Here is a 13,037-nt window from a genome sequence, read left to right as displayed (position 1 = left end):
TTTGCAGCTAAAAACAAGGCATCTGGAAGTGAAAATGGACTGTGAGGAGGCAAAGAAAAATTTGGTAGAGGTAAAAAGAGACAAACATAATCCCTGGACGTTGTACCAAATATGTATATTGCCATTTTGTCATGTAAGGTAAGGACATACCCTTTGTCGGACACTTAGCTCACAAAGCAAGCTGCCATCACATAGACTCTTGCAGTCAATATTTTATCACTATTCAAAAACATTTCTTGTGTGCTGATGTCACTCAGTTGGGCATCACTCACCTTAACCATCTCTTTGTACGCATTATGTACACACCCAGCACCCTCGCAATGGGTTTGCATCTTGTCCCACAATCAGAGTATGAGGCAAATTTGTCAATAACCGTGCAGTACAGTACACACACACACACACAGGCATATTATCATCACAAAGGACAACACGAGGGTTAATAGGCTGAGTGCTGTGTGTGTGTTAAATATGAAGTAGTTGAAAACGTTGACCTGTCTTTCAGGAAATGGAACATACTGAGAAGCTAGACAAAGAATTTAAAGCTTTACAAGAAATGGAGGGGAGCACTGATAGTGGGTAAGTAATGGAGAAATTAAAATAAAAACTATATATATATGTATATGTATATGTATATATATATATGTATATGTATATATATATATATATGTATATGTATATATATATGTATATGTATATGTATATGTATATATATATATATATATGTATATGTATATATATATATATATGAGTGCAACAAGACATGTATCTGTATCGAACTGTTCGATACAGTGGTCTCAGTTTGGGAACAATATGAATCGAACCATACATATTTTTCATATATTTATTTATTTTTATCAAATTATGATTATGCAATCTGTGTAGAAGTTTCAGTGGATCTGGGCTAGACAACTGCATTAGGCTGCATTGTACAATGCAGATCCACTAAGCTATGCCTCCCACCTTCATTGACACCGAGTTGCTACATTAAAAGTAAAGAGGTTGTAAGTAAAAAAGAGGGCATGGATTTTCTTTCTTTTTTTTTCTATCAAAAAGGTTTTGGGATTTGATAATTATTCGATATCTACATACACACATATTAATATAATACTTAAGGTAACTCCAGTTGCCTGCTTTAATATTGCTTTTTAGATTAATATATTTGATTGTCTTGATTACAAAAATCTGATCGTTGTCATTTTTCAAATGCTTGAAAGCCCTAATATAGATTTACTTTGATCAACAGCTTGTATGAGAAGCTTAGGGCTTTGGTAACAATGAACAGGAATCTAAATCAACAGGAGCAAGATTTCCGCACACACTGCAGAGTAAGAATATCCACATTCTCATCTACAACTTTAATTACATCGATCTCACTGTATTTACTATTTATTGCTACAGAAACTGATTGGTGCATTGTGTTTTGATTGTGTATGTCCAGGAAGAGATGGTCCGTATACAGGCCAACATTGAGGAGTTAAACATGTCTTTCAGGCATGATTCAAAGGAAACAAAGGTGTCTACATTTTTAGTTTCTACCTAAAATTGTATTTTAATATTTTTACCTAATGAAATAATGAAATAAAGTGTACTCTCCAGTCATGTTTTTTTTCCTTTTTCTCTCTCTCAACAGGAGAGTAACCAACTGATAGACAAACAGTACAACACAGACAGGCAGAGGCTTCAGAAGACGCGTCTAATCATGGTACAGAAGTGAAACCACAACAAATGTACTGTATAGATTTAAAAAAGCATGTAGCGCGTTTGTTTGAAACCTTAAAGTGCACTAAGCAGCTTCCTGTCTGGTTCGCAATTACAAAAGATAATGACTGAAGCAGCGTTATCCATCTTCCATCTTTGTACGTAATTGGGTGTGCACAGGCTGAAACTGTGACTATTTCACTGGATTGTTGAAAAGTGCATTGTCAGTATCTACGAAGATTCCCAGTCATCCAGGTCATGGTCAAGGTTGAAAAGTTTCATCGGGTAACTGGACATGAGATTTTCTCAAGATGTTTCACCTCTCATCCAAGAGGCTTCTTCTGTTCTAACGGTGGATGGTGGGGAGTAAAGTAATTATACACTGTAGGTGCTTGAAGTCCCTCCTGTTGGGTGGGCCGTTGGGGTCATCTGGGACAGTGTTAACCGTCGTTAGAAAGATCTGATGGGTTGTTGCAATCCTTGTCCTTGGTTTCGGTCACACGCCTCTTTGATGTGTGAAACGGGCAGATCGGAAGTGAATCATCTGGGTGTAGTTCCTAAGAGTGCCTCATATGTGGGTGAAGTCAACTTTATTGTCAAATATGCCATACCTACAGGACATATGACACAATGAAATTGCAAAATGGCAAGAATATAATAATGGAGATATTTACAAGGGGAAGGGATATAAACTAACTAATAGGTTGTGTCTTAAGGCACCTCCTCTGCTGAGTGATGGTTTTTCCAGGTTAATGAAATGGCCTCTTTTACCCATCTCTTAAACCATCTGTCTTCCCTGGCCAAAATAGAATAGAATAGAAAAGAATGCCTTTATTGTCATTATACTTTCAGTACAACGAAATTGTAGCCGTTCTCAATACAGTGCAAGAAGTAGTATCAGTGCAAGAAAAAGAAAGCAAGACAAATTATATACCGAGACTAAGAATATAAGTGAAAATATACATGGAGGTAGGTGCAGTGTTGACACATATTGCACATCTATGTTGTCTAGCGGAATGGACTTGCAGAGTCTGGGCTGTGCATGTGGGAGTTCAGGGTGTTTACAGCTTTAGGGAAGAAGCGTTTCTTGAATCTTTTTGTCCTTGTTTTAATGCACCTGTAGCACCTACCAGAGGGCAACAGGTCAAACAGGTCATAGCCAGGGTATGAACTGTCTTTTATGATAGTATTGGCTCTGCTGAGGTGGGGGGGGTGGGGGTGGGGGTGTAAATATCCATCAGGGAGGTTAGAGGACAGCCAATGATCATACCATACCATACCATACTGTGATGCAGTATGTCAGCAGGCTCTCAATGGAGGAGCGGTAGAAGGTCGGTGCAGGTTGGTGTTGAAGTTGTGCTTCCCAAGAACTCTAAGGAAGTGCATGCGCTGCTGAGGCTTCTTAGTGATGGATGTGATGTTTTCTGACCAGGAGATGCCAGCGGAGAAACCTGAATGTGTGGAACCTCTCCACATGCTCGTCATTGATGTAGAGGGGGGGCTCGGTCGATGCTGTGCTTCCTGAGGTCGATTATGATCTCTCTGGTCTTCTTGGTGTTTAGAGAGAGGTTGTTCGAAGACCAGGCTGCCAGCTTCAGGATCACCTCCCTGTAGGCCATCTGGTCACCCCTGGAGATGAGTCCAACCACCGTAATATCATCAGCAAACTTGATGATGAGGTTGTCACTGTGGGCCAGACTGCAGTCGTGGGTGTAGAAACAGTACAGGAGGGGGCGCACACAGCCCTGTGGGGAGCTGACGCTCAGTGTCTGGGTGGGGGAGAGGTGGGTGCCAAGTCTCACAGTCTGGGGACGGTTAGTGAGGAAGTCCTTTATCTCTCAAAGCAGAGTGAGGGCCACCGGACGGTAATCATACCGGCTGGTGATGAGAGACTTCTTTGGTACCAGGATTATTGTGTTTGATTTTAGGCAGGGTGGGATGATTGCCTGGCCCAGGGATAAGTTGAAGATCCTGGTAAAGGTGGGTGCGAGCTTGTGGTCACACGCTCTGAGCACCATCCATTCATCCATCCATCCATCAATCATCAACCATCAACCACTTATCCGGGGCCGGGGTCGCGGGGGCAATAGTCTGAGCAGGGACACCCAGACTTCCCTCTCCCTCAACACTTCCTCCAGCTCCTCTGGGGGGACCCCAAGGCGTTCCCAGGCCAGCCGAGCGATGTAGTCGCTCCACCGTGTCCTAGGTCTTCCCCTAGGTCTCCTGCCAGAGGGACGGCACCCGAGCACCGCGCGAGGAAGGCGTCCGGGGGGCATGCAATGTAAATGCCCTTCCAGGTGCTCGTCTGGGCCAGCAGCCTTCTTGGGGTTCACTGCCAGGAGCACCCGTCTGACTTCATGTCCCTGTAAAGTGAGTGGAGTGGTGCAGGAACCAGATGGGGCTGGGGGCAGGGCTGGAGCAAATGAGTGCTGCTGGGAAGCTTCAAAGCAGGCAAAGAAGCAGTTCAGTTCCTCTGCCAGTGTCGCACTCGGATTTGCTGTTGGCCCGCCGCAGCCTCTGAAGTTAGTGGTGTATTGTATCCCCCGCCACATCTCTCGTGAGTTGTTGCTGAATAGGTGGGACTTGATGCACATCCTGTGGTCAGCCTTAGCTCTCCTTATACCTCTCTTCAGATTAGCTCGAGCAGCTTTGTACAGTGCTCTGTCTCCTAACCTGAAGGCAGCGTTACAGGTTTGGCGGAGTGTGCGGACCTGGCTGGTCATCCAGGGTTTCTGGTTAGGGGAAAACCCAGATGGTTTTGTCCACAGTCACATTTCCGATACAGAACTGAATATAGTCCAGCACCGTTCCTGTTAGTGTCTCCAGCACCTGTTGAAATACGTCCCACGTCTGTCTGTTGTGGTGGGCCTTGCCAGGCGTCTGAGGGGTTGTAGGCTGGGGAAAACAGAAGAGAGAGGTGGTCTGACTGGCCAAGGTGGGGGAGGGGTATGGCTCTGTATGCATGCTTGATGTTGGTGTAAACATGATCCAGGGTGTTCTCCCCCCTTGTAGAACACTTGACATGCTGGTAGAACTTAGGGAGTACAGTCTTCAGATTAGCCGTGTTAAAGTCCCCTGCGATAATATGCATAACACCGTTGCGGTGGGCCTGCTGCTGTTCATCTATGGTGTCCAGTAGGAGAGAGAGTGCTATGTTTACTTTGGCGTCGGGTGGAATATACACAGCCGTGATGATCACAACAGTCAGCTCTCTCTGCAGAAAACAAGGCCGACTTCTAACAGACATGTACTCGACGTCTGGGGAACAGTGTTGGTCTACAATTGTCCCGTTGTTGCACCAGTTGTTATGTACATAGATACAGAGCCCCCCTCCTCTTCTCTTACTGGAGTTCTCAGTCCTGTCCTGGCAGAGCAGAGTGCGGCCTGCTAGCTGCATGCTGGCATCAGGTATGTTCGAGTGAAGCCAGGTTTCGGTGATAATCAGCAGTCATGAAAATGTGAAATTTTTTATCTCAAAGGACTGTCTTTTGGCCTTGAGGTGTAGGTCAACAGCTGAGTCCTGTGTAGCAGTTGTTTGGTCTTCCCAATGTACAGGTCTGTATGCTCTTCACTGCACTGAATGGCATATACCACATTGTCCAGCTTGTTTCTCTCTGTCTGTCTGGGATGAACCAGTTTTGTCTCGGGGTATTACCGGATCTGAAGTGTACGGGGATCTGGTGCTGGTTAAAGATCCTTCTGATTTTTTTCTGAACCACTTGCTATGTATGGAATGGCGACATTCCCCCTCCTGTTCTCCTCCCCTTCTGCAGACCTCTGCTTGTTGGTTTAAAAAAAAGGCCCATCTGGGATAACCAGAGGTCTTGATAGCTGACCTAATCGTGTCTGCCCATGACTATAGGGTTCTGATGACTCCTCATTTGTGCTCTAGTTGATGCTGTCAGTAAAAATGGAGTTAGTAGTTGGTGTAAGTGGGTTTCCTGTACACCCATGGAAAATGTTGCGTTGTCTATCCAGTCCGGAAATGCAATCTTTCACATCTTCTCTGGTGAACTTGATGTTCCTGTCTACTGCTTTGATGTGATCTGTGAAGGTGTTGATATCCTGGACCTTAATTTTGACCCAAGTATGGTCCATATACAGTATATATATATATATATATATATATATATATCAAAGGGATATATATATATATATATATATATATATATATATATCAAAGGGATATATATATATATATATATATACATACATACATACATAGTGGGGCACCGAGATACGAGCTCCCCAAGTTACGAGTAAGCAACTTTTGCAAGATTTTCCTCATGATATGAGGAAACATCTATGAGTGCTCAACCGAGCTCCATTTCTCCCTCACTCTCCTTAGCTTGGTCATTTTACCAGTTGCTTTATTTCTCTTGGCAATAATTTGTTGGCTAGTATGTCGTCCAGCGAAATTTGTTGTCATCCCAGGCCTGCTATATTTAAGGTGTTTGTTGGAAACTTTTATTTTAAAAGAAAGGTGTTATTGACCATCCATAAATTAATTACAATTAAAACATTTCAAGTGTTAATAATAAATAAGTAATTTTCCTTTCTCTGCTCAGGCCCGGAAAAACCGGGAGATTGCTGTCTTGCAGCGCAAGATTGATGAGGTGCCAACCCGAGACGAGTTGACACAGTACCAAAAAAGATTTATTGAACTCTACTGCCAAGGTATGTTTTTTGTAGCTGGTTTCAACAAATGTTCTACATTGACGTTCATTAAAAAAAATAAAAATATATATTTCTTCTTCCCTTTTAGTTTCTGTGACACACAAGGAAACCAAGCAGTTCTTCACCCTGTATAACACATTAGATGACAAGAAAATATATCTGGAAAAGGAGGTTAGGAAACACTTTAATCAAAAGCAACTACTGGTGAAATCAGAGACCACAGAAAAAAAATTAAGAGAAGGAGAGACTCAAATTGTTATGGTTATTTATTGATTATAGCAATAGTTAGAATCTCAGCTGAAAATGCATAATAACAATATCCCTTTCATACATGACGGTCACTACAGTGGACAGCTATTAAAATGTCATTTTCTATGATAAGAATAGGTTTTGATGGCAGTGTTGCATATAAGCCTCTACAGTGGACGCCTGAGAATCACCCAACACTGCCATACAGTGGTCAGCCTTTGCAACTGCAGAATAATTGTGTCAACATTCAAAAAGAAAATTTGGTGTATAAAAACGGAACCAAATCAGTTCTTATTTTTATGTCTAAAAACACTTAGTAACATTTTTTTAACTCAGTATATCATGGGTCATGCATCAAAGGGATATACACATTTCTAAAATGTTTTTATTTTATAGAGTGAAATAAATATTTGATTCCGATACACTCACCCAGGATTCTGCCTCCCAAATTGGCTATTGCCCATGTGGGAAACAATGCGTACAACCAACCAATTGCCAATACTCTCGATATTAACTTGCCAAGTGTATAATGTGCTTGCTCAGTTAATCAGTTTTTTTAAATTCCAATCACTATAGCACCTAGGCAGAAACAAAGAGCTGTCAAAGATGTCATTGCCAGGATAATAGACCTGCCCAGGGCTGGTATGGGTTACAAACCATCACCAAAAGACTTGATGAGAAGGTCAGAACTATTGGTGCCATTATTTGAAAGTATAAGTCTCACAAAATCACCATCAACAGCCTGGAGCATCATACTTACAAGATCTGGCCTAGTGGAGAGGGAATGAGGATGAGAAAGGTTAGGGATCAACATAAAACTGCATGTCAGCAGTTTTTTTTTTTTTTTTTTTAATAATCTGAAAGCAATTGGAACCTCAGTTACCAAGAAAACAGTTGGCAACAGACTGAATAATGGACTGAAATCTTGCAGTACCGACTATAACATTCTTAAGATGAAACATGTACAGGCCCATTTTAAATTTGCCAGTGAAGATCTAAATGACTATGCTCGGGAGAAAATGCTGAGGTCAGATGAAACCAAGGTTGAGCTATTTGGCATCACCTTGATCTGCACTGTATAGAAGATGAAGAAATGCGAGTTTGACCCAAAGAACACCATCCTCACAAACAAGCAAGAGTGGTAACTTGTTTAAGGGCTGTTTTTCTGCAATAGGTATAGGGCGACTTCAACACACTGGGGAAATGTCCCATCACTGTGCTTGTTTCTCTACAAAGTACTAACCTATTTTGCCTGGAAATCAAATACAGTAATACCTTGAGATACGAGCATAATTCGTTCCAGGACCGAGCTCGTAACTCGAGGTGCTTGTATCGCAAATCATTTCCCATAAGAAATAACAGAAAAAAAAAAAAAATCTCCTCCAGCCCTCTAAAAAAAATCTGCTAATAACAATGGAAAACAATATGTTTTTAATTGCTATAAAGACATATAATATAATATAAAATAAAATGTGGTTTTAATTATGAGTTCTTATCATAAACACAGACGATACAGTAGCGGCTAATGGCGTATGTGCGCAGGAGGAGCAGGGAGGAAGGGAAGGGAGTTGACCCGTACGTAGCCTCTCCATCTTATCGTTTATATTCGAATGTAACTTTGATATGATCGTCACGCCCTTGGAAGGATTTGCATTCTTGATAGCATGCTTCAGCTTTAGGATGGTACATATCGTGGATGTACTGCGATCATACATGTGTGCTAGATCACTCACGCGAGCACCACACTAAGATCTATCTACAATTTCATGCTTATTTCCATGGTCATCATGCGTTGTTTTTCTTCTCCCTACCATCCTTACCACTCACTTTCCAAGGACTCGTCAGTATTATGAAGAATAATGCACAAAATATAGAGACAATCACATAGATAATGCAAACACAATACGGAAGACTCGCGGGAGACTCGTTTGGAAGTTGACAAACACATCTGTAAGCGTGCTCATATCTCAAATCTTTACTCGTATTTCAGGCTTGCTGAAGGCTTGAAGGCTTGCTCATATCTCGGAATACTCGTATGTCGAGACGCTCGTATCTCAAGGTATTACTGTATACTGTATAAACTCTATACAATGCAAAACATTGTATGACATTTCATGCATTTTTGCAGTTTTTGTCACTCGGAGTTTTTACGATGCGACTTGAAGTTGGAACCCACATACTGTACATAAGTACCTCTGTCACTCAACTATACTAACACAGTGATGACATCATAATTTAGGGCATAAAACCATCAGAAGAGTCGGACTTACGTTTGGGTTCCCAAAAAACACAATCTAAAGTATGGCGTACAACCAGCAAATGTAAACAAACCCGTCTTCCACGAGATGTCCATCATGTCAAAGTATTCCTCTGCTCCCCAACTACCTTCTTCTGTGCGAAATTTGTTTTAATGTCGTATGTAGGAATGATGGAAGCACTGTAGGTTGAGGACGCCGTAAATGTGAGAACCGCCATGTATTTATATTCCTTTACTTAAAAGACAGCATAGCAACCACTTGAAGGCAAAAGTGCTACTTCAGGGCATGCTTATTACACTGAAGGCTATAGCAATGCTACCGATTAAAAAGTGGAAAAATGTGACTTGAATTGTCTTTTGGTGTGTGTGATATGACTTGAAATGTTAAAATTTGAGCACTCTCTTTAACACCAAAATTCTGTTTATATTGTCCTCAGGTGAACTTGCTTAATTCAATCCATGACAACTTTCAACAGTGAGTATGAGCAATCTTATATTTTGTATTGCATGTTGAAAATCTCAAACACTGGACGTTATTAAATGGCACTAAAGCAATAGGACCTGACAGGATACGTAGTTTTTCTGATATAGTCATTAATCCTGTTTGTCAGTATATGGAACAGAATCGGGTTTTCATTAAAGGTACATTAAATCAATGATGTTACCGATATAGGGAAGAGAATATCATTGGGTGAGAAAATAAAATGTAGAAAAAATGGTTGTTTCCGTTCCTTTCTGAATTCTTCTAATGTAAAGTATGCATGAACTTGACATTTTATTTAGACAAAATTAACATAAACACATGGCAGTTCTTCTGCAGACATTTTCTACACAACTCTGTTAGGTTAGTGGTTGGATAACTGCCTGTTTTTTTGTTGTTGTGTGCCTCTTTGTTCAGTGAGTGAGTAAGTGAGAAAGAGGGAGTGTCTTGTGAGGGAAGTAGTTCTGGGATATAAAGGAAACCAGTTTGTGGTTTTGGATTGTGTTATTAACTGGAACTTTAAATATATTACATTAAATATATCACAGACATACAATATTACATACATACAATATACATACAATACAATACAATACCATACAATACATACAATATTACATACATACAATACATACAATATACATATTAAATATATTACATACATTAAATATATTACATTAAATATACTGGAACACTATATATATATATATATATATATATATATATATATATACATATATATTTTTTATATATTATTATATAATATATATATATATTATATATATATAGTGTGTGAGGACGGTGCCTAGTGGTAACTTGGTAACTTGGCAGATGGTAAATCCCAGCCTGAAGCCTTCCGAACATTTCTAAATAAAATGATGATTTAAAATGATAAAATAAAATGGGTTTTATTCAAATAAAACCCTTTATTTGAATTTCAAGGACACTTTAAGGTAACTTAAGGACTCAAGTACTTAAGTACAGCATATCAATTGCAGAGCATATCAAATGCCAAATGTCAAACATTTGTTGTGGCCAGGGCTTTCACCTGCTATCTCTGTTTTCCAGGGCCATGTCGTCTTCGGCACGTAAAGAACAGTTTCTCAGACAAATGGAGCAAATAGTGGAGGGAATCAAACAAAGCCGAGTCAAGGTCAGTCTTGGCCTTTATCTGAACTTTTTATTTTTTCTATTAAAAATGTTGGTTTGTGATAAAAGGCGATAGTTGTAAAGTGCATGTAGCAAAAGTAGAGCATGCACCATCTGCCACAAAAGGTGCTTTCAACATTTCTTTAACTACAATCTACAAACTTTTATGTCATTCATGTTGCCAGATGGAAAAAAAGAAACAAGATAACAAAATGAGAAGAGATCAACTAAATGATGAATACCTGGAGGTGCTGGATAGACAAAGGATCTACTTTAAAACTGTGAAGGACTTTAAAGAGGTGAGAGAGAAACAATTTTTTTTTTTTGCATGTGTAGGTGTGAAAGGCTTTCTTCTCCCCATAGTCACAGCACCAAAATTGGTAGTCTCAGGCAAGTAATGAAACAGCCGGTAGATGGTCGATTAATAACAAAACGCCAAAACAAACAGGTCGAACGAGCAAAATAAAACGACTGGAGAGGTATTCAAGAAAATCTCGTACAACAGTTGCAAGTACGCAAATTCAAGAACTAAACTTCTAAGAATAACTTCCAAGAATAGCTTCCAATGCATCATCAATGATGTGCACTTTTATACCTGTTTCCGGTGAGTGGTTTTCGACTTCCCGCGTCTGTGTTTAAATGTGGTCGACCAATGGAGGAAAGAGGTGGTGCCTCTTGTGGCCAATCGTATAACCGTGGTTGTGCCTGCAGTCTACCACTATGTGGCACTGCTGATCTATGATTCAGCAGTGTTGGAGGACACCTTTTGTCACTGAGCAAGGTGTTATTACAAAGGAAGTGGACTGAGCCTTGAGGTCCGGCCAAGAACAGGGGGTTATGTGGATCAAAAGGAGTGGACGGAAGTCTTCCCATTGTCCCTAGGGGGTAGAGGTGTTTTGGAGTAATCTTGGGAGTTGGTGTAAAGAGAAGTTAGGAGAAATTCTCTTTGAATGTTTGGAGATATGTAATTGTGTCTGCTTGGGAAGGCCTTTGGTGTCTTAGAAGCTTCCTGCTTTCAACCAAATGTGAAAACCACTGAAATCTAACAGTGCCTCTCTAGCTTTAGGAAATGACGGGTAATATCGTATATATATACCCCATGAAAAAAGAAAATACATTCAGTCCTGAGCTATTTAGTCGTTTAATATTTTATAAAAACGATATAACGTGAAGTAACTAAGTCTAAGTCAACTAAGTCAAGAAATTAGTCCTACTTATGACAGGCTATATCAGGCATGGGCTAACTTTTTGACTCGTGGGCCACAATGCGTCCTAAAATTTGACGGGGGGCCAGGTCAGGAGCAGATAAATGGGCCGTTTGTACGAACTAAAACAAATGACATGTTAAAGTCAGGCAAAATGTGGGAAAAAAATTAGCATCTCCCCTTGTCTGTCTGCCACTAGTTCACTTTGCTCTTTGCCGTTAAATCGTACCTTGCTGTAAAGTTTGTGCTCTTGTGTTTTGTGAAAGTTGACCCTAATTTAACGCCCTACGATGCCTCCTAAATGTTCTGCATCTTCTCAGGCTTCTGTTACTAAGCCCAAACGAAGACGCTGACACAGATGACAGTTAACAGCCTTTACTGCCAGTCTAGGGAGGGTTGATAACAGTGTGGGTGAGGTTTGTAAAGGGCAAATATATACGTAAAAATATAAAAAACCTTCGGTGGGTCTTGGAATGCAACTACCACGATAGGAGAGGGATCACTGTATATTTACTGTATGTATGTTTGTATATGCGTATATTTACTGTATGTATGTTTGTATACGCACACATATATTTATATATATATGTGTATATATATATGTATGTATATGTGTGTCTCTGTATTGCGGTGTCAAATTATTAAAATTAATGACGGGGCAGCATCGGCTTAATCACACCATTCATAAATGGAACAACAAAAAATCTATTGCTTGAGCAGAAAGACAAATATTTGTCAACATAACATAACACTGTGTGTTACATTGCCGTTAACATGCCTGCCTCACAAGTAGAAAGCAGAAATCCTGGGTTTGATTCCCAGAGGAAGCACATACTTGGCGCATCCAAAGGGGCAGCCTGTTGCAGAAGATCTGCTGTTCATACAAGAATTTGTGGGGAAAGTGTGGGATCATTAGAGTTCAAATTATTATTACATTATACATGTATGTTGGCATATGTGTGAATATTATACATGTTCATCCATTATGTAAAACTATAAAATGGCTTGTTCATTACTTTTTTCTTATGAATAGCCAAAATGAAGTGGTTTCGAACATGTAATCCCAAACAGACACTATAATGTATATAATGTATGTATAATGTAGTGGTTCTCAATTATTTTCTGATATAATTGAAATACTAGAGAACCTGATAACATGTATATATTTTTGTCTGTACAAACCACGTATAAGTTGCTGCCACCTAGTGACTGGAGGCTTGTTATTATTCAAGCATTATAGCAGGGATACACTTATGTCCAGTGTGCCATATTCCATTGGAAGCCCCTCACGCCCCCCGGCACCTCACTGTCCCCCTCCCCC

General features: G+C 40.2%; 1 protein-coding gene across 1 annotated transcript in view; it reads left to right on the top strand.

Annotated features, from left to right (window-relative positions):
* The window catches only part of ccdc93 (CCC complex scaffolding subunit CCDC93), a 29,066-nt gene that overhangs the window by 15,587 nt on the left and 442 nt on the right, over nucleotides 1-13,037 (top strand). Inside the window, exons 12-21 of the mRNA XM_025063698.1 lie at nucleotides 8-70; nucleotides 503-576; nucleotides 1,244-1,325; nucleotides 1,439-1,513; nucleotides 1,631-1,702; nucleotides 6,267-6,375; nucleotides 6,464-6,546; nucleotides 9,319-9,356; nucleotides 10,431-10,515; nucleotides 10,697-10,810. Of these exons, the coding sequence (XP_024919466.1) occupies nucleotides 8-70; nucleotides 503-576; nucleotides 1,244-1,325; nucleotides 1,439-1,513; nucleotides 1,631-1,702; nucleotides 6,267-6,375; nucleotides 6,464-6,546; nucleotides 9,319-9,356; nucleotides 10,431-10,515; nucleotides 10,697-10,810 (795 nt within the window). The remainder of the gene's footprint in view (nucleotides 1-7; nucleotides 71-502; nucleotides 577-1,243; nucleotides 1,326-1,438; nucleotides 1,514-1,630; nucleotides 1,703-6,266; nucleotides 6,376-6,463; nucleotides 6,547-9,318; nucleotides 9,357-10,430; nucleotides 10,516-10,696; nucleotides 10,811-13,037) is intronic.

The sequence above is a fragment of the Cynoglossus semilaevis genome, chromosome 16, assembly GCF_000523025.1.
Source record: "Cynoglossus semilaevis isolate Cse_v1.0 chromosome 16, Cse_v1.0, whole genome shotgun sequence".
NCBI lineage: Eukaryota > Metazoa > Chordata > Actinopteri > Pleuronectiformes > Cynoglossidae > Cynoglossus > Cynoglossus semilaevis.
Note: the sequence above shows the minus strand (reverse complement) of the source record. Positions and strands in the feature narration are given on the sequence as shown.